The sequence below is a fragment of the Micropterus dolomieu genome, linkage group LG18 (genome assembly GCF_021292245.1).
Source record: "Micropterus dolomieu isolate WLL.071019.BEF.003 ecotype Adirondacks linkage group LG18, ASM2129224v1, whole genome shotgun sequence".
NCBI classification, from domain to species: Eukaryota; Metazoa; Chordata; class Actinopteri; order Centrarchiformes; family Centrarchidae; genus Micropterus; species Micropterus dolomieu.
Window position 1 is genome coordinate 29,650,015 of NC_060167.1, and position 23,273 is coordinate 29,673,287.

General features: G+C 40.0%; 1 protein-coding gene across 1 annotated transcript in view; it reads right to left on the reverse strand.

Annotated features, from left to right (window-relative positions):
• suclg2 (succinate-CoA ligase GDP-forming subunit beta) overlaps nt 1–23,273 on the reverse strand; it is a 118,116-nt gene that overhangs the window by 83,092 nt on the left and 11,751 nt on the right. Inside the window, exon 2 of the mRNA XM_046028941.1 lies at nt 7,145–7,286. Within this exon, the coding sequence (XP_045884897.1) occupies nt 7,145–7,286 (142 nt within the window). The remainder of the gene's footprint in view (nt 1–7,144; nt 7,287–23,273) is intronic.

Below are 23,273 nucleotides of genomic sequence, written 5' to 3' on the forward strand. Positions count from 1 at the left end.
AGATGTTCAAATACTTATTTGCAGCTGTATCATACAAATAAATAGTTAAAAAATCATACATTGTGATTTCTGGATTTGTTTTTTAGATTATGTCTCTCACAGTGGACATGCACCTACAATGACAATTTCAGACCCCTCCATGATTTCTAAATGGGAGAACTTGCATTGTAGACATGATGTATTTTAATTTTGAGTGAGAGGTTATATTATTATATATATATTATATAAAACATTATTCAAATATATTTGACTCAACAAATGTGTTTCTATTTTACTAATCATGTGGTTTAATAGACTATAAGACTTATAAGACAGGAAGTCAAAGCACTACCAGAAGCACTACAACTTTGAACTCATCCAACCTAATAGAAACTGCTAGGCCTAACTTACTGAACATTTACACAGTTCCATACTAACTGACGCCATGTCAAAGAACCAGCACAAAGCGTTGCATTGACCAGCCATGTTTATGTTGTTTTAGTGTTTATTTTGTAAGATTGAGCCAATTACTATGGGGGATTATTAGACGACCAGCTGGTGAAAGCCAGGTTTGGAATTTTGCCATGGCACAGGGGAACCCCGTACTCTTTGCGACAAGTGCCATGGGATCTTTAAATGACCACAATGAGTCAGGACCTCGGTTTAATGTCTCATCCAAAGGACAGTGTCCCCATCACTGCACTGGGGCATTGGGATCTTATTATTAGGACCAAAAGGAAGACTGCCCCCTACTGGCCCACCAACACCACTTCCAGCAGCAACTTAGCTTTCCCAGGAGGTCCCCCATCCAGGTACTGGCCAAGCCCAAAACCTGAACATTAAGCGTTATTTGAAGCCAAATAAATAACAGGAGTAGTACATTGGATGCCAGTAACATGTTTTTTTATGTTGCTTTTTTGGAACTCTACTGCAGCACAACATCAGCGAGTTTAAGCTTGTTGTTGAAAGATCGATCTACTTAATACTCACTGGGGTGTGTGTGTGCTGTATGTGAATTTACTTGATAGACATACTTGACAGCTACGTGTACAAAAGAAATGCTCAAACTGCAGGAAATAATTTGTTTGGCAATGTTGTGTAACTTTGATTAGTGCCCATTTAGGCTACCAGGTACAGTTGAGTGTACTCAGGAACTGCGGCCAATTCAATTACCGGTAATCTAAATGTAGTATAAGAGTAGGTAGAATTTCAAGCGACCAAGAATTTATTTGGTTTCCCAATCAACATTACCCTCTACCCACCTCAAAGCAGGTATGCCTTTGCATAGGGCTAGGCGATATGGCCAAAAATGTTATCACTATAAAAAGTTTCTTTTGATACCGATAATTATCACGGTAAGTATCAAATCGTTATTTCTTAGTGTTTAAAGGCTGTGAGTTTTTTTTTTTAATCTTTTATGTACAAACTGACAAACAATAAAATGAGGCCCCAAATTTCCACCTGGCAATCCCAAGGAGACAACGTGTAATGACAAGAGATAGTTTAGGTTTCATCTGCCAATTTGACTTTTTATTAATAATACTGCAGTGTACACATAAATTACAGTTTGTGTAATCGGCCAGTAAAGTTACCAGGCAGAAACGAGTTTAATTTCAAATAGGGATGTAAACGATTAATCAATTATCAATTAATTATCGACAAGAATTTGCTCGATTAAATTAAATGAATTGTCGGCTAATTGAACATTGCCAACGTGACACGAGATTCTCGCGGGCGGCGAGAGACCCGACACAAACTTGAGGCGGCAAAAAAGAAACCAAACATGAGGCTGTCAAAACGGAGTGGAGTGTCGGAGCATTTCAAGTTAATTAATGATGACAAAGGCGCCCAATGTAAACTTTGCGGTACTACGATTAAGTACAACAGCTCTACGAGTTCGCTAAGATACCACCTTCATAACTTGCATGCAGCCGTGTTGCAGGGAGGAAGTCTGTCGCCTTCACAACCTACAATCGCTGCTGTGGTGGGAAGGGGAGTATGTGACCACAGGAAAGCGGAGGGCATTACTCAGGATTTGTGGCATGATCGATAGAAAAGATATGATGCCAGTTAGCACCACTGATGGTGAGGGATTTCGGGAGTTAATACACTTCATGGAGCCAGGATATAATATCCCTTCTCGAGCGACCATAACTACCCACTTGGAAGCACGCTACAAAAACAAGAAGGCTGAGGCACAGTTAGCTGCGGCTAATGTGGCTCTGACGACAGATTGTTGGACGTCACTGACTACCGAAAGCTACATTACAATCACTTGTCACTACATTGAAAACGACTGGCAGGTAAAGTCAGCAGTCCTTCTGACGGAGAGCCTCTCAGAGAGACATACAGCTGATAATTTAGCTGACAAACCCAACCAGGCTGTGGAGTCATGGGGACTCACCGGGCGTGTAATGGCCTGTGTGCATGACAACACTCGGAACATTGTCTGAACAAACAACCCCGCACGAGTCAGTTGGAAATCAGTTTCTTGCTTTGCCATACTTTAAATCTGGCCGTCAACGATGGATTCGCTGCTGCTGGTGTCAACCGAGAAATTGCAGCTGCTGGAAGGTTGGTCAAACATTTCAACTACAATAAAACATCAATTGAGCAATATAACATGCATTTTTATTCAGTACATAAGCAATATTTTGTTTTTTATGTTAAAGACACTATTGATACCGTGAAAAATTTACATTCTCAGGAAAATAGCCGCTTATCAGTTAATTGTAAAAAAAAGTCAATCAACTAATGATTAATGAATTAATCGATAATTTGCATCCCTAATTTCAAATATTTAATTGATAAATACATGAAAAATACATATTGCGATAATTATTGTTTAATTGTCCTGCCCTACACTTGCATCATGAGGATTAAACATTTATTTTGTCATCCAGATGGATTGACGATGTGTGTTTACTCAAAGTAAAAATATATACAAAATATATTTTTTAAAAACGTTTGTCCTTCTGACATTATACTTTTTGACACTAATAGGTACTATTTCTAATTAGCTAATTGGTTGAATCATGAGCCTAACGAAGCACTGAACCAAATGTGCTAATAAAAGACACTTCATCAAATATGGTTTTAATGGGCGTTGTGAGTGTGTTAGGTCACTACCACGAAGTGTGGTAGCTTGATCTCTCTGAGGGCACACTTTAAAAAGCACAGAAATAAAATTGCTGCTGAAACATGACTGCAACAAGCCATAGTAGCATCACATTACACACATCAATTATTGATTCTGCCAGCGACATTTACTTGTACTTTCCCCATTTACTACTGAAGAATAAATCAGTATTGTCTTAACTCTATAACCAGGCAAAATATACCTGACTGCCTAAAATGTGTTGAAAGACAGTATCCACAAATGTAACAACAAAAAGGGACAAGATTTTTTAACATAATCAATCAAAAGATTTCGATATTAAAGTTATGCAGCTTCAAGGTCCAAAAGTTAATTCTTCAAAACTAGTGAGTATTGGATCTGGGTCATTGGTTTTGGACAGACAGCAGGAGTTACAATGCCATTCTCTCTGTGTCCCAACGGAGCACACATTACAAAAACTTTGGACTTTCTGATAACTCCCTGCACGGCTCACCCAGTATGGGGCCACAGAATTCAAACCCTACTTTCCATGAGCCATTAGCTGGTTGTGAGTCACCCATCTGCCACATTGTAAACTCACCCCTAAGAGTTGTCATTCAAGTTAAAAGGGAATCAGTGGTCCATGTCGAATACTTTTTTATGTTTTGATAGAGAAGGAGAAAGATTTTAAGCCATTTGTCCTCAGCGGTAATAGAAGAAATCAATCTGTGTCCATTTTAGGAGAGTTGGACCACTCTACAGTACATGAGAGGAGTTTCTTTACAGCATAGCTGCAATTGAACTGTCAACTTAACCACTTAATGGTTAAGCAAGTGTAGCAGAGAGGATACTATGGGTTGACTGCATGCGTGTGTTTGTGTGCTCATATGGGCAGGCATACCCTACGCATGTCATTCATCGGTGTCTGTTCTTCCACACTTGACTGGTTCATTCTATTGTGTATGCAGGAAACCAGGGGCTCATAGCAGGATATCAGCACCACACAGAAATCCATTGGAGTCGCTCCTGGTCAGTTCAGATACCCCAACCAGCCATATCCCCTGGACGGAGCCATACCCAGTGTCCTCTCTTCAGTGTAAAGCCATGAATTAAAGCTCCATCCAGGGCTGGCTTCACACCCTGCCACCCCCTCACACCCTGGGAGTCCGAGTTTGAGAGTCTCAGTTTGCATGTCAGCCCAATAGATCCCAAATTAAAGGAGGTTACTGATCTCCCCCTCTTTCTCTCTTTCTCTGTCACATTCATGGATGACCGAATGTGGCCCAAGAGTTACATGTTCCTGTGAGAGCATGAAAAGGCACAGTGTGTATCTGAAGAAATGAAGCGTCAGTAGATGCTGGCTTGCGTGCTTTAATAGTGTGCCAGCAATGGGGACAGAATACAAAAAGTGGGAGAAACACACACACACACACACACACACACACATGGACTAGGACACTCTGGCTGACCAAAGCTTAGTGCATAAATGGAGATGAGAAGATAGGGCAGTGGGCAGGGAGAATAGAGGTGCTGATTTACTAAGCCAACCGCAAATTACTGTTAGAACTGCAAAAATTGGTGTTGCTGCATGTTTTCAATTCAACACTCGTGATGTATGTGGCCACAGCCACAGTCGAATTAATTTGAATGCACTGCTGCTATTTAAGACCTGATGCTGGGCTATTTAACACGTGTCCCGTTCATTTCTCGAAAGCAGTGGAGCGCAAAAGAAAGTGTTCTGCTACTGAGCTTGACATACTGGTTGAAGAAACCAATAAAAATATTTCAGAACTGCATGCAATTACCTGTACTGCAGTGGGAAATCCGCAATGATAAATCATTTTCAGCCACCATTTGTATAGAGTTTCTTTCCCTCTGCACAGACAGTTCAACGTGGAATTGTCCTAAAAGTCCTAAAATACATTTTACAATAAACCAAACATGCAATTTGTTTGCAGTGCCACTTGCCAGTTTCGAGGACAAAAATGCAATGCAGCCCTAAAACTATGTCATAACTATGGACAAATGCTCTCTGACTTGATAGCGTCTAAAAAAGCATCCCAAGTTATAAGTAAATCAAACCTTGATTCTGGCCTGGGTCTTATTAAACCGTCTGTTCCATTCCAACTCTTTCGTTCCGAATTTTCTGTCTCTCCATTTCTTCCCTTACCAAGCAATAAAAGGCACTGTCATGAAAATATATATCTTCTTCCTCCTATTCAGTTTATCTTTGTCTGCATTGTAACCAGGGCCACTGAAAGCAGCACCTCAGGCGCTTGAGCCCAAAGGCTGTGGTAAGAGTGGCACCTCGCTGGCCAACAAACCTCTATGCATCAGAAAACTGCTGCTGTAGTTGGAGAGGACACTGAATAAAAAATAAAGCTGAGAGTGGAAATATACACTGTATGTGCTGGGCAGTTTGGTGTGTGGGAGGAAAGTGGAACAGGGAAGGTAGGGAATGGGCTACGCGTGGGTGAATACAAATATATGTTCAACCATCTTCGTTCATGTAGTACAATGTATTAGTGAAGATTTGGGTTACAAGAATAAAAAGAATAAAATTTCCTTGCATGTCATGAGTGTGTGGGGGCAATAATCCAAATTGTAACCAAGGATTTTAAATAAACAAATGATAACATGCAAAACGTGAGAAACTGAACACGAGAGGTTGTGAAACAAATTAGCACAGATGAGTGCGTGATGAAGAACCAAGCAGACACAAGCACTAAGCTCAAAAAGCTTAGGCTTCCACACAGAGGCAAACAGCATAAAGATGGGATTAAACTTGATAAAACTTCTACCCTGATTAACCACAGCCAATTGCACATCCTGTAGCAGGGCCAAAGAGCCACGTAGCACAAATAGGACTGTTAAGGTTTCACAGTGTACATCAGTACAATTTCATACACCCAAATCAAGCTTTACAAAAGCCTGAAACTAACTTGTAATCAACAGTAAATTAATAAGGAATTATCTTATGTGTAAATAAACACCCACGCGCTTGAGGGACAGCTGTGGCTCAGGAGGAAGAGTCGGTTGTACATTAATCAGAAGGTCAGCGGTTCGATCTCCGGTCAGCATGTCAGAGTGTCCTTGGGCAAGATACTGACCCCCAAATTGCTCCAGATGGCTGTATCGTCGGTGTGTGAATTTGTGGTATGAGGTGAATGTGACATAAGCAAAAACACAGTAAGAGTAAAGCAATTTGAGTGGTCAGAAGACTTGAAAGGCTATATATGTCCATTTACCATTTACAGACAATTTCCTATGTATTTCACAACACTATGTGTTGCTGAGCAAAAGTGCACCACAAAATAATGACAACCGTACTTCTTATTCAGGATTATTTTTCCATGTTGTCAAAAGACTGCGATTGGCCAACTATCCAAGGAAGAATAAAATTAAGAGTAGCTGGACTTGGTTGGAGATACTTTAAGGCGTTTCAAATCTCAACCAAGAGACGTCTTGAGTTCTGACTGACTGGTAGAGAAAGTTTAAGTCCAATTGTCATTGATTTTAACCTTCCTAGGATACCTATGACCTGGATGGCTGAGAACCTTCACAGATATCTTGCTAAGCATTTTGGGATGAACTACCTCGGAATGGTACGGGAGTGTGAAAAAATAAAAAATATTCAGTTCCCTACCAGTCAGTCAGAACTGAAGAAGTCTCTTGGATAAATCAACCCGGCAGGAACACGGATAAGAATCGAGCCTCTTATCTTACTTTTTAATTACCGACCCAAATGTGCCCACAGCATTGACACTGCACTGAGAGCTGAATGACATTTCCTTGCTTAAGTCAGAGATTTGTCTGGCTTGTTGTGTTAAATAAACAAAAATGATTTAAAGAAAGTTTTTTTAAAAAGTACTGTAGGATTTTATTATCTGAACCTCAGACATCTTATTGACAACAGTATCAAACCATTTCAAACAACCCACAACCCTAGAGGGCAGGCTGCTCCTTCCTCTGTGGTCGAGTGGACATGGCAATTTATATGCGTGCGTGCGTGCGTGCGTGCGTGCGTGCGTGCGTGCGTGCGTGCGTGCGTGCGTGCGCTCTACTCACTGAGTCTCTTCGCAGCCTCCAGGGCCTCAGAAGCTGTGTCGGCCACATAGAATCGTTGGACAGCCACGCCACTCTCTTGCATCAGCTTCTTGCTCTGGTACTCTTGCAGATTCAGCCACCTCCTGGGACTCAACCAGGTGCACTGGAGGGGAGGGAAGGGAAGGGAAGAATCCGTAAGTGTGACTTGTAAGTGAATGATAGTTAACACAGTGCTATAAAAAGGTACCCATCTCGAGGGTTCCATCATCCCTAATGATAACAGTTTTTCCTCTTCAGCTCAACATCTCTCCAAGCCTGTGCACTCTCTGCTGCTGTGTTTTACATTATACACCAAAACATGTCTAACACCTGCCTCGGAGTGCTCAAGCTACATCGTTTCTCCCCTCCTTGTCCCCCCCCCACCCCATCTCTCTTTCTCCCTCCTTTTCCTGTAATGAGGCAGGCAGCCGGGCCTAAGCTGCAGGACAGCACTGCAGCCGTTTGCTCCATCAGCAGACACAGGCCCTGTCAGCTCCAGCTGTTGTTGCTATTAAAAGGAAATTGGCTTTTTAATGTGACGGGGAGACACAGGCTGTGTTAGAGTTACAATCCTTCCGTCCGCACCAGCACACACCACTATATGCATGCGTATGTGTGTGCGCGTGTGCACGTATGGACATGCACATTTTCACAAGAAAGATCTTCAGGGAGTCGTTACGAAGAGAAATACTATTAAAGTAAAGGGGAAACAAGGATTGCGAGGTAAATTGTGGTTCAGCATGTAAAAGATGCTTCAGAGTGTGTGTTTCCTCACCCAGTGAAGATTAAACTAACATGATAATAACATCAGAATTGCTCTGCATTATGTTGCTGACTGAGTCACATTAAACTGACCTACACTGTTACAGACATTAGTTATTTAAGGACACCAGTATGAACATCATAATGTGCAAGATACTGAACACATGTGCCTCTTACAGGGGCACATGTGCACACTATAATGCAGAAGATAATGACATCTTGTGATGATGCTATTGTATAGTATGTTGTTGTTGTTGGCAAAAACCACCATTATTGTACGCTACTGCACTATTGTTTGTAATACATTATCAATACTACATCAATACAGCAAAATAAAATGCTCCATCCCACCAGCTGGCCTTAAGTCTGCACAGTCGATATTCTGCTGTTAACAACAGTCACTAGTTTTTAAAAGAAGTAGCCTGCTGCTCCAGTTCAGTTCTGTACTTGACAGCAGGAAAAATACTTTCCTGTGGGGAAAAACACACCACCTAAAATATAGCAACTGCATCAAGCAGCGTGTCACATCTCAGAAATGGACCTGCGTTTTCCTATACTGCCAAAAATTACAGCAGTCAAGTGAAATTATTTTGAGACGGGACAAAGACGGACCTGCCGACATGATTCATTTTACAAGATGAAAATAGTGGGGCTGTGAATATTTAGTTAGCCTTGGTATTAGTATCTAAGAATATGGTATTGTGAAAGGAAATTCAAACATGTTGACTAAAATAATCAAAATAACTTTCAGAAAATAGTATCTAAAGTGTAATGGCATTCTTTAATTGAAGTGTTTTCCTCCAACAAATGATATAATTAACAAAACAAAAATTCTAAAATGTCATTGTTTATAAAGTAAAAAAATTGTTACATTCTCATTTATAATAATTCATTCAATATTCAGATACCGCAAGATTACCTTAACAATGTTTGCATGTGTGCATCAGAAATATATGAAAATATGTACGCATGTGTCACATATTACGCTCACTATATCACTAAAACCATATAGCGTGAAAGAATAATAAAGGATTGATTCAAGTGGAACAAAGAGAGAGGAGTTGATCAAGCATTTTTTTAAGACTCTACTTTCAGCAGGAAAAGAAAACTAACAACCAAGAAGACTTGGTGTGTGTTGCATGCACATGTACTGAGTGTGTTTTTAGGCTGTGATTTGATTCAGTGGTGCATGGGGCATGACAAGGCCACTCTGTACCTTTTAAAGTCGCCAGTCACTCCATCAATTCTTGAAGGGGAAAGAACAGTAACACAGCAGCGGGGGGATTGGGAGGGAGTGTATTTGTTCAACATTGCTCCGCCATTAAGTGATGGAGGGAGTGAAATGTAATCCCAAATAACCCTTAATGGTTATAAGTGATTAAAAACTAATGAGCTTGACATGGTCACTTTAATAGGGAAAAGGCAAGCCAAACCGTTTTTTAATCTAGAACTAAGCACAATCATCAGTGGGCCTCAACTGAAAACAAAACCGCATGACTGGTGATTCACAATCCAAGCCAAAACCAACCCTCTCTGTGCCACAGCACATTGTATTAGCTTTCTTCATTCCAACTCCTGCGAGAGCCTGTCGCGAGACATCATTAGAGCCAAAATGGGTTGTTTTCTAGGAGAACTGTACATGCTGATCCATACTGGCCGCTTCTCTCTTACAAAGGAATATGAACATGAATACAGCAATAAGGGGGGGCATCTGCGGGTCACCTCTGCTGTCTTTTCTACAATATCACACTATTCATGCGCTTACTTATTGCAGTGGTTATGTATACATGTGGAGCAATGCCTTCAAGTCCATCCCCCATGGCATTCTATACCAGCCAATACTGATGATGCGACTCTCTCGCAGGGGTCTGTAGGGGTTCAAAGGCAGGGCAAAAATAAACAGCAGGATTGCATTAAGATGTTGCTTGCAATATAAATAAAAGACAACATCTGAAAAAAACAAATATAGCAAAAATGTATTAACCTTTATTTTATATTATTTTGGACAAAAAAATACATTTGGACTATACATATAAATGTCTGTTGTTGAGCAAAACTTGTCTAGAGTGTATGACTTTAAGCATTCACCGTTTTTCAGACTGTCGCTCATTCCTACACGTCCGCTTAGGAGGAACATCTCCCACAGTCTTAACAAGTCAAGTTGCAGAACAAGTTTTCTCTGTTTTGTGGACTCATTTGTCAGGTATACCTGCAGGGGCCCCTCTCTTAAAACATCCACTTCCCTTGCCATTCAAACTGTTCGCCTTGGGAGGATCAGCTCTGCTGCCTGGGTACATGTCTCTATCTGTCAGTCTACCTTTTGGTCTACATTTGACAAAAGATAACAGCAGATGAGAGCCTGTCACAAGGCCAGGTTACACATACTGCAACACTTTAAGCTCAATGCGGACACACTGGTGGTAACATCAGCAATACCACACCCTACAGTCACTCTCAAATCTACTGGTCCAAGCTTTTGCATGTGAAACTCAAAGCAACTCAGTCTTAAAAGTCCACAATCCGTCAGTGACGACACATTACCGTCACTTTTGGCTTCACTTTTAGAGAAACTGAGAGAGATTCAAGATAACATTAGCAGCATAAATCCCCCTGCTGGCTGCAGGCTTCAGCATCACTAATTCATGCATCACTCGTTTTAGCCAACAATTATTTATAGCATTGCTTATATCAATGTGATCTAAACAAAGAGTTAAAATGAAATTCTCAAAAGTACAACAGTTTGGTAATTCTGGCACATTTGATTAAAAAATATCAATTGCAAGTAGAAGTGAAACCATGTTAGCCAATACATAAAAAGTCCAAGTCTTAGACACATGGGAAAATGTTCTAACACCACTGGCCTATTAGCCTTTCCAAACCAGCTAACTAGCAAGCTCAAACCAATTCTCATCAATTAAAATGGTTCCTCTTTAACCCAAAAAAAGGGAAGAGTCACCAGGGTGGGAAATTATCATCAGCCACCAGCCAAATGCTGGTAAATTATGAAAGTGGCTGGTAGATATCAGACACAAAACTAAGATTCACTGTTGAGTGGCTGATGAGTTTGAACATTTATCTGTCAGTGGCTGGTATAAGTTAAAAGTAAATTTTCCACCCTGCGTGAGGATCGGGAGACAAAAAGAGCTATGCAGGGTTCCCAAAATAACAGCTGCTGCTTACTAGATAAGTCAAGTGGGGCTGGAGGTGTCCCTCTAGGCACTGACAGTTACCTTGGGCAAAACACCAGAGAATAGAAAGGAACCTAGGGCGCTTTCTATTATGTACCAGATCCACAGACAAGTTGTATCAAAAATGGGCTCACCGTAATAATAAAAAAAAAAAATTCCTTCATATTCAGCCTCCATGGAACGAGTTATCCAGTGATGTATTTAAACTTTACAACTGTCTGCTGATGTTGATGTCAATAAACCTTTATTCAAAAGCAAAGTAACAAAAACATTTAGAAATTTTCTTTTCCCAGATTGGAAAATACTTGGCTCATTTTATAACCTTTGTGGTTAGTGTAGCCTAGTTGAAGTTATTTAGTTGCTACAGACACACAACCTTTATTTGTTGCCAATCAAGATCTCCAATCTATCACCTCATACAACTTTAATGGTGGTACATATGGAGAAACCATTAGCAGGTGAGCCATCCATCCATCCATCCATAGTTGATAAGATCATGTCTAGTGATCCCACCCAAACTTCGTAAGCATACTTAAGAGATTTTACCTTCAGATAAGCCACCGAAAAACAACTCTGGCCCTCTATATTTTACAGTGAACTCTTTGTTTATAATTAGCCCCTGTCTTAATATTGTTTTGTTTTAATGTTGTTACATTTATAACATTCCAAGTTCCTTGTTTTTAATTTATATTGTGAGTACTGAAGCTGAAGACAATTTTCCACATTGTGTACAACTGAGTTCACCAACTAATGAATTGAACCATGTTGCCACACTAGACTAGTAAGTATAGACTGCAATGTGAATGCATTGCAGTCTATACTTACTAGTCTAATGGTGAAAAATCTAATCACAAATTGCTATTTTTTACTTGATGATTTTTACAGTGTCATAATAACCAAAATAAATATTTTAGTCAGTAAAAAAAACAATAAATATATGCCTCAAATATGCTATATTCAAAGTGGATAAACTAGCACTTGGCTTCACTTCACATTCACTTCGTTTGTTTGTGACAATGCAGGTGATATTACAACATGGAAAGCAAAAACAAACCATAATGATAATACACACATGATACAGTGATATTCATAAATGATGAATTATGAAGTTATTGTATGTTTAACAGGTGTCATTTGTGTGAACTGACTATATTGTAAATACTGTAACTGTTGACTGATATTAGGATAATGTTGAGATTCTTTTATTTTTACCTGGCTGCCATTAGTGATGATCTGAGAGACGACAGATGACTGACTGGTTGTATTAATTAACTTTTGAACTTCACCTGTGTGGGAATCATTGGGTCCTATGTGAATGTTGTATTCTTAATTATGCTCTGATGTTGGCCTGATGCCAAAATCTCACGTATTAATGAGCACTGAACTGTAACAGATATTTTCTTGTATTTACTACTCTCTCATTGTGCTATGAATACTTTCTGACATGTACAGGTACTCTTTACTTCTTAAATGTCATGGCACAGTGACGTAAATCTATCAGCAATCCATTGCGTTCCACATCTTTTGCTCTCCACACGGACTGTTAAGCCCGCTTAACCATCTGGTTAATACTTTACGGAATACAAACGGCTTCCAAGACCAAAAAATATTGTCTCTAGCCGACAGATTCTGCATTTATATGCAGATATCAGTTTGCAGAGATTAGAGGCATTGTGGTAGGTTAGTGGTTAACACACATACTATGGTCACAACATCCCTTTGTTACACGTCTTCCCCATCTCAAATAAAGGCATACAATGTCAAAAAAATACTTTAAAGAAAATATGTGGTTCTTTGATTTAAAAAAAAAATACAATGTACGGGGAGAAGTCAACTCTGATTCCCACTCAGTATTCTGGTAAGAAACATCCAATCACACAGATTCAAATTCTGTTTAATGCGTGGCTAACGGTGATCCCATAATACATTTAATAGTTTCAATCCATCCAGTTTCAGACTGTGGGTCAGTGCTAGTGGAATTCATGAATCAGTGTGTAGTGTTTTGCATTGACAAACTATTATGACTTTGCTATAGCTCTGAATTTCACATTTGGCTGGCTTTACCCCCAGAGCGATGTCGGCTGAGGCTCATAGGTAATCAGAGCTATTTTCCATCCTACACTGACAGAAAAAACTGGACATGTTAAAAGCAAAGATGAAATAAAAATGGACAAAACATAAACCTATAGTATTGTGAAATTATTAAGGAGACAGGAACAGGATAACAAAGAAAAATTATGGGAATTTACAGTGTGACTAAATAATTCCATCCACGGCAGCTCTGCTGATTGTGCAACTCTATACTTACAGAATTATACACTATATTAGAGGTGTGGAAAATAATTGATTTTTAGATGCATCACGATGCAGACTTGGACGATTATGAATTGATTATCTGGAGGTTAACTGATAACGTAATGTTGACAGAACAAAAAAGGCGGAAATGCGGAAGTGCAGCGCACACAACGGAGACGTGTGTTCTCCCTGTTCGACACAGTTTTTGAGTGAGTGACTGCTGCTACTAAAATTTCACATGTTCAATTAAGTCAATGCGTAACTAATCAATAATTTTCACCCGCACACTGTGCAGCGTGGTAGCGCTTAGCTAGCGTCCTCTCCTCCTTCTTCAAAGGACAGCTACGTGACAGGTGGCAGTAGGTGACGGTGAAAGCAGCAGAGCAGAGGAAAATATGAATGCTACATTTCAGTCTGGCAGTAAATGTACAGTGTAGGTCACTGTGTGTCCGTTTATTAAAGTCTGTCTGTTGTTTTCCAACTGCTGGATAAGTTAAGGCAGTTAGCGCTAACGTTAGCTAACATCTCCTCCTCAGACTGCGGTCTGGAAGCTGAGCAGGACGCTTTCTGGCTGCTAGTTAAGTCATTCATCCACATATCGAGTACACAAATGAACCAAATGCCGTTTCTCAAGGCCCACGGTGCTCAATACAAGATTACAATAATCAACTTGTGCGTAGTTCAACCCCCATCTGAATATATACTAGCAGCAGCATCAGAGAGCAGCATCAGAAATAAAAATACAGCAGCAGAGGTCAGTAATAATGCTGTAATAATGTAATATCGCTAAGCAATGTTAGCTACATTTATGTGAAGTAACATTAAATATCTTTTCATATATTTCATTACTACCTACTTTTTTGGATTGTTGTTGAATACTTTGCTTTAAAAGTACCAAGTAGCTATCAGATAGTGAAGTCATGATACTGCTGAGGTCTTGACAGGAAAGGAATAACCCGAGCGCTACATGTCTGCCCTGGAAGAAGGCAGCAAGTGGCAAATGGCAGTATGGCAGCAAGGCAGGCAGGCAGCTGGTCTGTTGTCCCCCTGAGACACTCTCTCTACAGTAATTATCATCGGCAGCACTCTAGAGACAATCCTACCCAGTCCTTCTACCTACTGCTCCACTTATTCTTAATACACACACAAAGAAGAGGAGAATAGACACACAATGGATGTGCTGTGCACTCTGGTGAGGACACACTATGGCACAAACAAAGTTGTAAGCTCTGACATGGGCCTTAGATCGCATAAATATTCACAGCAAACTCCTGTACACACAAAAGCACTCAAGATATTTCTCATGAATGCATCCAAGTGACAAGAAGTGGGATGCAGCAGCAAGAGAGAGTTGGAGTGGTGACATGATAAACAGCAATATTTTCTATTATTATATGGTGATGAGGAGAAAAAAGGCAAAAAAGACATTTAAGGAACTGGCCTCATTCATTCTGTAAATCAAAATAGACAGGACTTCTCAGTAAAGGGGGAAAAAACTGCAAGGTGGAAACTGGAAACGCACGCATTCACATCATTAACATGCCTTTATGAATCAAAAGGCAGAACTCCGTCTCGTTTCCAGTATGTTTTCAGCCACTCTGACACAGCACTTGGCTCACTGTCGATATGCCAGAGGCAGGTTCTAAAAACCCCCACAGAACACAGCAAAACCCTTTACTGCAAAATTCCACTTAGGCAAAAGAGAATGAAGCTGAAGTCATATTAAGATAGCACATAAACAGCGACATAATTTTGCTTTCAGCGGGCATGCAGCAAGTCTTTACTTTCAGTTAAGGTGAATTGCTTGATTAATGGCTCAAAATAAAAATAAAATCTTAAAATATTTTGTATATGTATGTACTATGTATTTGGTTTTGCAGAAGAGTCAACAGATAGATACATAGACAGCAAATTTCAAAAGGTCGCATATTTTATATTATAAATTATATTACTGCCATGTATTATTATTATTATTATTATTATTATTATTATTATTATTATTATTCTTACTGTAGCCCTAGTAATGTTACTAAAATTCAGAAGTCTGTTCTCTTGACACAATAAACCAATATAATAACATTTTGTAACATTTAGAGACAATTAATTAATGAAGTTGTAATGGTCTCATCTTCTGTAAAGACATTTAACAAGAACCAACATTAAAGGTGACGCAGCATATAAACACAATTTGATCAAAAACTACGGGGTGGGACAAACTTAAGATAAATGCAAAGAATACAGGAGAAGACAAACTGAACAACTAACAAGACAACAACTAACTATGACATTTCCTAAAACAAAATTGTGTTGACATTCATGAGTAAACAAAATAAAAAAAGATCAAAGAAATCTTTGAACATTGAAATGTGCTGAATAAACATTGTCACCATCCTGCTCTCTCCACTGAAGAGTGGCGGTGCCCTCACACAAAGACACAGAAAGGACAGACAGTGCTATGGCAGAAGCTGCATCATGCCAAGTCCTTGTCACAGCTGTACTGATTCACGAGCGGCACTCAAGGACAAAATCTTGGTTTAGTCAACGCTACTCCCAAAACATTTCTTTGGCTGGTCCACATGGTATTCACCACAGCATCATGCAACATCAGGACTTCCTCCTAAGAGGCACAAAATTGTGCATTCTCATGTTTGGTTGAGAGCAGCATGCACAATGTCAAACCACACTTACTGTGAGAAGTGTCATCACAGTGAGAGGAAGTCTGATCTTGGCACTTGGCAAAGTCATTTCGAGACATGCCACTACTTTGTCGTTTGCCCTTCTCTTAAACTTAAGGAGTCAATATCCTAGGGCTAATTTAAAGCAGTTGTCTTTATCACTATGAGAGAGAGTGGAACAATGTCAAAAAGTCACCATCTGACAGAGTAGTTCTGGCTCACTTGGAAATTTATTAGAACCATAAGCCTAAATTTACAGGGGAAGGTTACAAAGCTGGCAATCACCTTTGATCAGGCCCATAAACAGCAGCCAGTCAATGCTGCGCTGCTCGTTAATCTGTCATTCAAAAATTCAAAGGGTTGACGGCGCAGGTCAAAAAACGCATTTGTTTCTTGAAAGGAAGTGAAGCCAGACAGGAGCCAGCCGATAGGGAGTGAAGATGTGATTCTGCCCTGGCAGTTGGTAACGCTAAGGGAACAGTCTCTCTAACACAGGCTATTTATCTAACTAAGGACGTCAGCACTGTGGTTCTAGAAATCCAGCCAACGCTGTCTCGTAGCGATGCCATAAAATTCATACATGCTAGTGTGGGGCAACAGTTGATTTCAATAGTAATTCATCTCATCATCATGCATAAAAACACAAGTAGTTAAAAGCATTGATTAATTTGATTCCTCAGCAATTGATTGTGAATATGTAAGGCATATTGTGATGTATGCTGATATTGAATTAAATCCTTAAAATTACTGTGATCTTAATTTCACCTATATTAGTGTAAAAACGGATAAGACATAATGCCTAGATGTAGAGCTGAAACAACAGGTTGATTAATCCATTGACAAAAAAATGTTTTGGCAACTATTTTCAGAAGTAGAATGATCATTTCACTAATTTTTTAAGCAAAAAAAGCAGAAATTCACTGGTTCCAGTATTTATCAACACAGTATATATCCATTTGACATTTTATAGACCAAACAATTATTTGATTAACCAAGAAAATAATAGGTAGATTAATCTATAATGAAATAATTGTTAGTTGCAGCCCTACTGACATGTATGCAAACCAATACAGCTATAACCTAACTATTACCTTTGTGACCCTTAGCATTTGTTTTTTTAAAATAAGTGTTGATTCAACTCATTAGTGAGGAAATTGTTCATTATATAGCAGGGGTTTTCAATGTGTAAGGCAGTGAGCCTCCCTTCAGAGAAAATAGTCACCTGGGCCTCCTCAATTTTAATAAAAAGCATGATATTTAATTATTAATAAAAAAACTCCACTCTGTGTTTAAATAAAGACTTGAAACCATAAAGACTTTTGAAAAGTTTATTTTGAACACTCAAATCTTAACACGATCTCTCTCATTTTAATATAAATCAATATGGTCGATGGTTAATAATTAGTATATAGGTTAATACCTATTTGTGCATGTTTCTGAAGGAAACATCCAAAATTTAACTAATATCAGTCACTTTTTTAAGAAAACAGAATGAATAACATGATAATTTTCTTCTCTACCTTAATGTGAGCAGTGATTCTGCGTCTTCACTGCACACAGACGGTGGATGTGGGGCTGTATGTCGTCCTCCACCTGCAGCCATACTTGCTTTTAATCAGGTTCAACGCAGAAAACCCGCACTCACACGTACAAGTAAGAGGATGTGAAAGAGATAAGTACTTTTATGGCCCTTATGGAGAGGGACAGGAACTCTGTCTCCACAGACAACCGTAAGTGCTCAAACGACACTTGACGCATCTTCTGTTGTACTTCCATACTAGAGCTCAGGTCAAGTAGGGCCTCCTCCTCTTCGATGCTCAACCCATTGCGGGGCTCTGCAGGGAAGGTGAATGGATTTCGAACTCAGTAATTTGCGATGGTGTCCTCTCCAAAAAAATCCCCAAACTGCTTATGCAACCCCTTCAAATGCGCAGTGGCCATCTGCTGCACAGTGGCAACAGAGAAGTCCTGCCTTCTACAAAACCTCCAAGGTTGGAAACATTTCCATCGAGCCCTGTTCAACACGAGCACACCACAGGTCCAACTTTTTCCTGAATGCATAGACTTTGTCGTGTACCAAAAAGACATTGCACTCCTTTCCCTGCAGAGAAGTGTTGAGCACATTAATCCTCTCGAAAATATCAGATAAACAGGCCAACCTTGCCACAAAAGTCATGTCCTCCATGTGTTGATTTCGTCAAGAAATAGCAGGACTTCCTCACGCAAGTCACACTGGTGGGTGAGGACCTTGCCCCGGGACAACCAGCGGACGTCAGAGTGCAGGAGTAGCTGGTGGAACTGTGCGCCCATCTCATCGCAGACGACAGAGAACAGACGAGCATTCAGGGCGCGGGATTTAATCAGGTTCGGTATTTTTACTGCGGCACCCAGGACCGCATGCAGCTCCTTGGGCATTTCTTGGCCGCCACTACCTGTGACTACCTGTCTATGGATGATGCAGTGACTCCAAACAGCTGCGGGAGCAACGTCTTGCACGCGTTTCACCAGACCACTGTGGCGGCCTGTCATTGCCCTGACCCCCTCGCTGCATATACCACAGCATCACTTCCAATCAATGTTGTTATCCTCCAAGGCCTTGAATAATTCTTCTTCTGTGGTGTCAGCTGTCAGAGAAGGACAAAACACACACTCCTCCTGGACATTGAGCTCTCGGATGTAGCGCACATAAGTCATTAGCTGTGCGCAGTTAGCCACATTGGTGGACTCTTGGGAGTCTATTTGAATGGAGAAGTAAGGACTCTCACTAATACCATTCGATACCTGCTCCTTCACATCCAATGCCATGTCAGAGATCCGGCGCTGGACAGTGTTGTCAGACAAGGGGATGACACTCAACTTAGCTGCGGCAGCTTCTCCCATCATCACCGAGCACATATCCTTTTGCAGCAGGTGGGAGTAATGTTTCGCCAATGTTGTGCGGCATCCCCGCTACACAATATGATGCTTCAGTTGCCTTGCAGTTTGAAGTGTCTTTAGTTCTTTTAGCTTTTTACTAAAAAACTCAAGCGGCTTAGACACCGAACTTTGGTGCTTGGTCTCCAGATGCCTGCAGAGTTTGCTATCGTTAACAAGCACCTCTTTACAAACCACACATTGTGGCTGTGGAGCATCGGCAGGCCCGGTAAAAGAAAATCCCAACTTTAAAGAGGTGGTATTATGCTCATTTTCAGGTTCAAAATCCTATTTAGGGGGTTGTACCAGAACAGGTTTAAATGGTTTAATTTTCAAAAAACACCATATTTTTTGTCATACTGCACATTACTGCAGCTCCTCTTTTCACCCTGTGTTGAAGGCTTCGTTTTAGCTATGGAGTGATACATCTTGTCTCTAAATGATCTTTATTGGGAGTTGCACATGCGCAGTTCCTAGTTAAGGACTACTAGCCAATCAGAAGCAGAGAAAGGTAGGTCTGCGAACAGACGGTAAACTGCTTCGATTCAGCTGTAGGCTACATGTTGCCGATCAGGTTGACAATTTGGACTGGAGCCAGAGTTTCAGAGCAGTGAGTTATTAATTTGTAACAAAAGTATCTTTCATCCATAAAGTTTTAACTGAGCTCTGTCTCTACATCACAGTAACAACTTCATGTCCATTGACTGCCTGGAGGGTAGCTATTGTTTATAAGGGAGAGGAGAGGTGTGCGCTGCAGCTCCATGTTTTTCCACCGGTGTTTTTGAGAGCATGTCAGACTAGTCGCTCAGCGAGCATTATGACACGTATTTTCATTGTGAAATCACAAGAAAGGGAAGTAAAGGCTGGACTACAAACAAGCTGTTTTCAGGCAGTTCAGAGCAGAGTTTTCTGTGGGAGATGGGAACTCCCTTTGGGCTGGACTTTGGGCTTTTTCACTTTGCAAACCTATTACATGCACAAAAAAGATATATAACTCAATAAAGGAGAGGGAAAAAGCCAAATACCATAATACCACCTCTTTAAATATACGTTATCATACTTTCTGCGGTTTCTGCTGGGTTCAGACATTTTCTCTGGTGCAGTGTATAGTTGCTCACACTGCTAGCTAACTAACGTTACGTGTTTCCTTTCAAAATAATTTCAGACAACCCCTGTCCGGACCGAGACAGTGCTTATCAAATCCATTTAAAAATATGTATTCAATTCATCCACTTAATTATAATACATTTTTATTATTTTTCAGAAAGCACAAATAGGCAAATTGTATTTTAAATAAAATATTTTCCTGCTTCTTTCACACCTCCCCTGAAACTCTTTGGCGCCCCCCAAGGGAGGAAAACCTCTGTTGTATAGCATTGTAATGCAGGGTGTACCAATTATTTATAAACTCTAAATTTACTGCAAAAAAATGTGTTCACAATGTAATGGCCAACCCAGTTGGTGAATACATGTTCTACTGTACTTTTTCAAGTTGTGTTTTCTTTGTTTAACTGGCATCGCTTTGACAAGCTATGGTAGCCAGTGCACTGCTCTGTAAAGTACAGCAGCAGACATATTGGAAAGACTGCTCTGATTGATGATGTGGAAGACGCATGCAAAGTGGTTGCTCCTGCATGAGCTAATCGATACCTTATAGGACACCTGAACAAGAGCCATCATCACTCACTACCCTTCAGAAGTCAATAAAAAAGTAACAGTAAGTAAAGTAATCGGGGCGGCTGTGGCTCAGGAGGTAGAGCGGGTTGGCCGTTAATCGGAAGGTAGGCGGTTCAATCCCTGGCTCCCCCTGGTTGCGTGTCGAAGTGTCCTTGGGCAAGATACTGAACCCCGAATTGCCCCTGGCGGCTATTCCGCCAGTGTATGAGTGAGTGTGAATGTTAGTTTCCGTTTGAGCACTTAGGCTCAGTGTATGAATGTGTGTGACTGGTGAATGCAGATGTAGTGTAAAAGCGCTTTGAGTGGTCGAAAAGACTAGAAAGGCGCTATACAAGTACGGAGCATTTACATTTAACAAATTACTTTATGGAGTTTTTTTCCCAACAGTTTATAAATTATGAATACAGGTAAAGCACTATGAAGAGCTACATTAAGGCAGTAAAGAGCATTAGGGATTCAGAATATACCTTGAGCACAAGACCCGATCACTCACACACAGACACTATCATGATTAACAAGTCTCAATGGCTGGACAGAGTGCATAGCTCCATTTGGGGAAATTCAATAGGTCAATTTGGGATTTATTCAGATTCTATGCAAAAATAAAACAAAACAATGTTGCTTTCATTTCTACTGAGGCTAAGGTACAATTTTAAGCAGGCATACTGTATTCATGATGAAATTGCAAATCTGTATTGATGTGGCCTGCATGACAGCCCTTTAAAAACAGGAGGGTCTGGGGGGTTCAAAGGGGCATTTGAGATCATTTCAGGACATTGAACATCCTCCTTGTGACTGTCCTTCTAATGACCAAAGGGTAATCCTCTCCTCTATCAAACATCTGATATGGCCGGTCTGGATCTTTTCCTCAATTGCTCAGAAGATAATGCGAAACAAAGGAAAAAAGCATCACAGGAAAGATAGTGCAGAAGAAAATGAGAGTTAGACAAGGCAGAAGTTAGCATTAAGCTCAAAATATAGCAGCGCCTAAGTACAACCTCACAGAGTCGTGTTGGGACCACTAGGACTTTACAGATAAAGTTGTTAATTTATTTGATCTAAAGTGAGTCTCTATTTCTCATATTCCTCAAGCGTGAATTCAGCCCATGGACTCAGCTTTCAGCTAAGATTGGTCAGTGTGACCTGTGACCTATGACACGTGACATCATCTGGTCAACAAAACCTCAGCGCAACTTCTGCTTTCTCCCTTTTCTCTGGACTCGGTCACTGCAGTTCCCAACAGCAGTAGTTGCCTTCCTGCATGTCCTGCTCGGAGCAGACAAGCAGCAGAACCGCACTCTTTTTCTTACAGCAGCAACACAAGAGCCTGCCTGAAACACGTACAAACCAGCTTAGTTAGTGCCAGCAGGTATAATACAATCTGCCAGCTAACTTTTCCAAAGCAACAAGAGCAGCAGCTAAGTCTGAGGAGAACAGACCGAGCGTCCGGGTCCTCCATCTGAACAAGCTGATTAATCAGAATCAAAAAAGGTTTTTTAAATTTCATTAAAAGGAGCTGTAAAACTACATTTGGAACAATAATGTAAAAACTTAACCTGACAATAGAGCTGGCATCTAAAATAAATATTTACCACATTCACATACCATTTATTTGGGTTGCTGGATAATGGCAAAAATCATAACTATGATTATTAAACACAATTACACTACTAATTGAATTAGGCAATATCATGCATTATTGAACTTTTAAATTTGAATGCTTCATTTTTCAAGATTATTATATATACACATTATAGCCTATAGCCTATGAAATAAGAAATTGCAATTCATTATTAACTTTAAACAGCATTACATAAAATTGAAATTCAGCCACGGTGTGTCACGACATGCGGTTAACTAAACCAACAGTGAGTATGAAAAGTATAAATAATGTGTAATTTGTTAAGCCAGAAGTAGATAAAAGTCCACTAGGCTACTTTATGAAGTGCAATGTGCCATAGGTTTAAGCTAGTAATTGTGATATGAGCCAGACCAATAAATTTGTGTGCCGCAATTATCGGCGGTATGAACTGATTGCAGATAAATCAGTATTGGTGTTTATAACAGCCGATAAATGACAATTAAAAAAAGGAAATGGAGACACGGATCCTTCAATCATGAGTGTTGTCATTGCATAGTTTGTCCACCAGTGGGCACTCTGCAAATCAGCTGTACATTTGTTCTATTTATAACAATAAAACAAGCTTATTTTTATACTGCATTATGTCGTGTTAGCTTGGTGAGGTCTCAAAACTACACAAAACAAATGTTAGGGATAATCTTTATTTATGTTATGTGTTTCTGAAAAGAATAATAATAAAAAAAAAGTCAGATATATTATCAGATATATTGAAATATCAGATTCTTAAAATCCTCAAATATCAAAAGCGGTATCGGTTTTACAAATCCCACCTCGGCTCGAGCTGAACTAAACCAGGGTATATACAGGAATCCTAAGGTAAAATTCAATACCTTTTAAAAGATCTTTTCAATATATTTCAAGACCTTTAAAAAGGGGCAGTGTGGAGTTTATTCAATGAATTTAATTATATTTATAACGCTTTTATTGCCTATACGTGACCAGGTTGTATCCTCATCTAA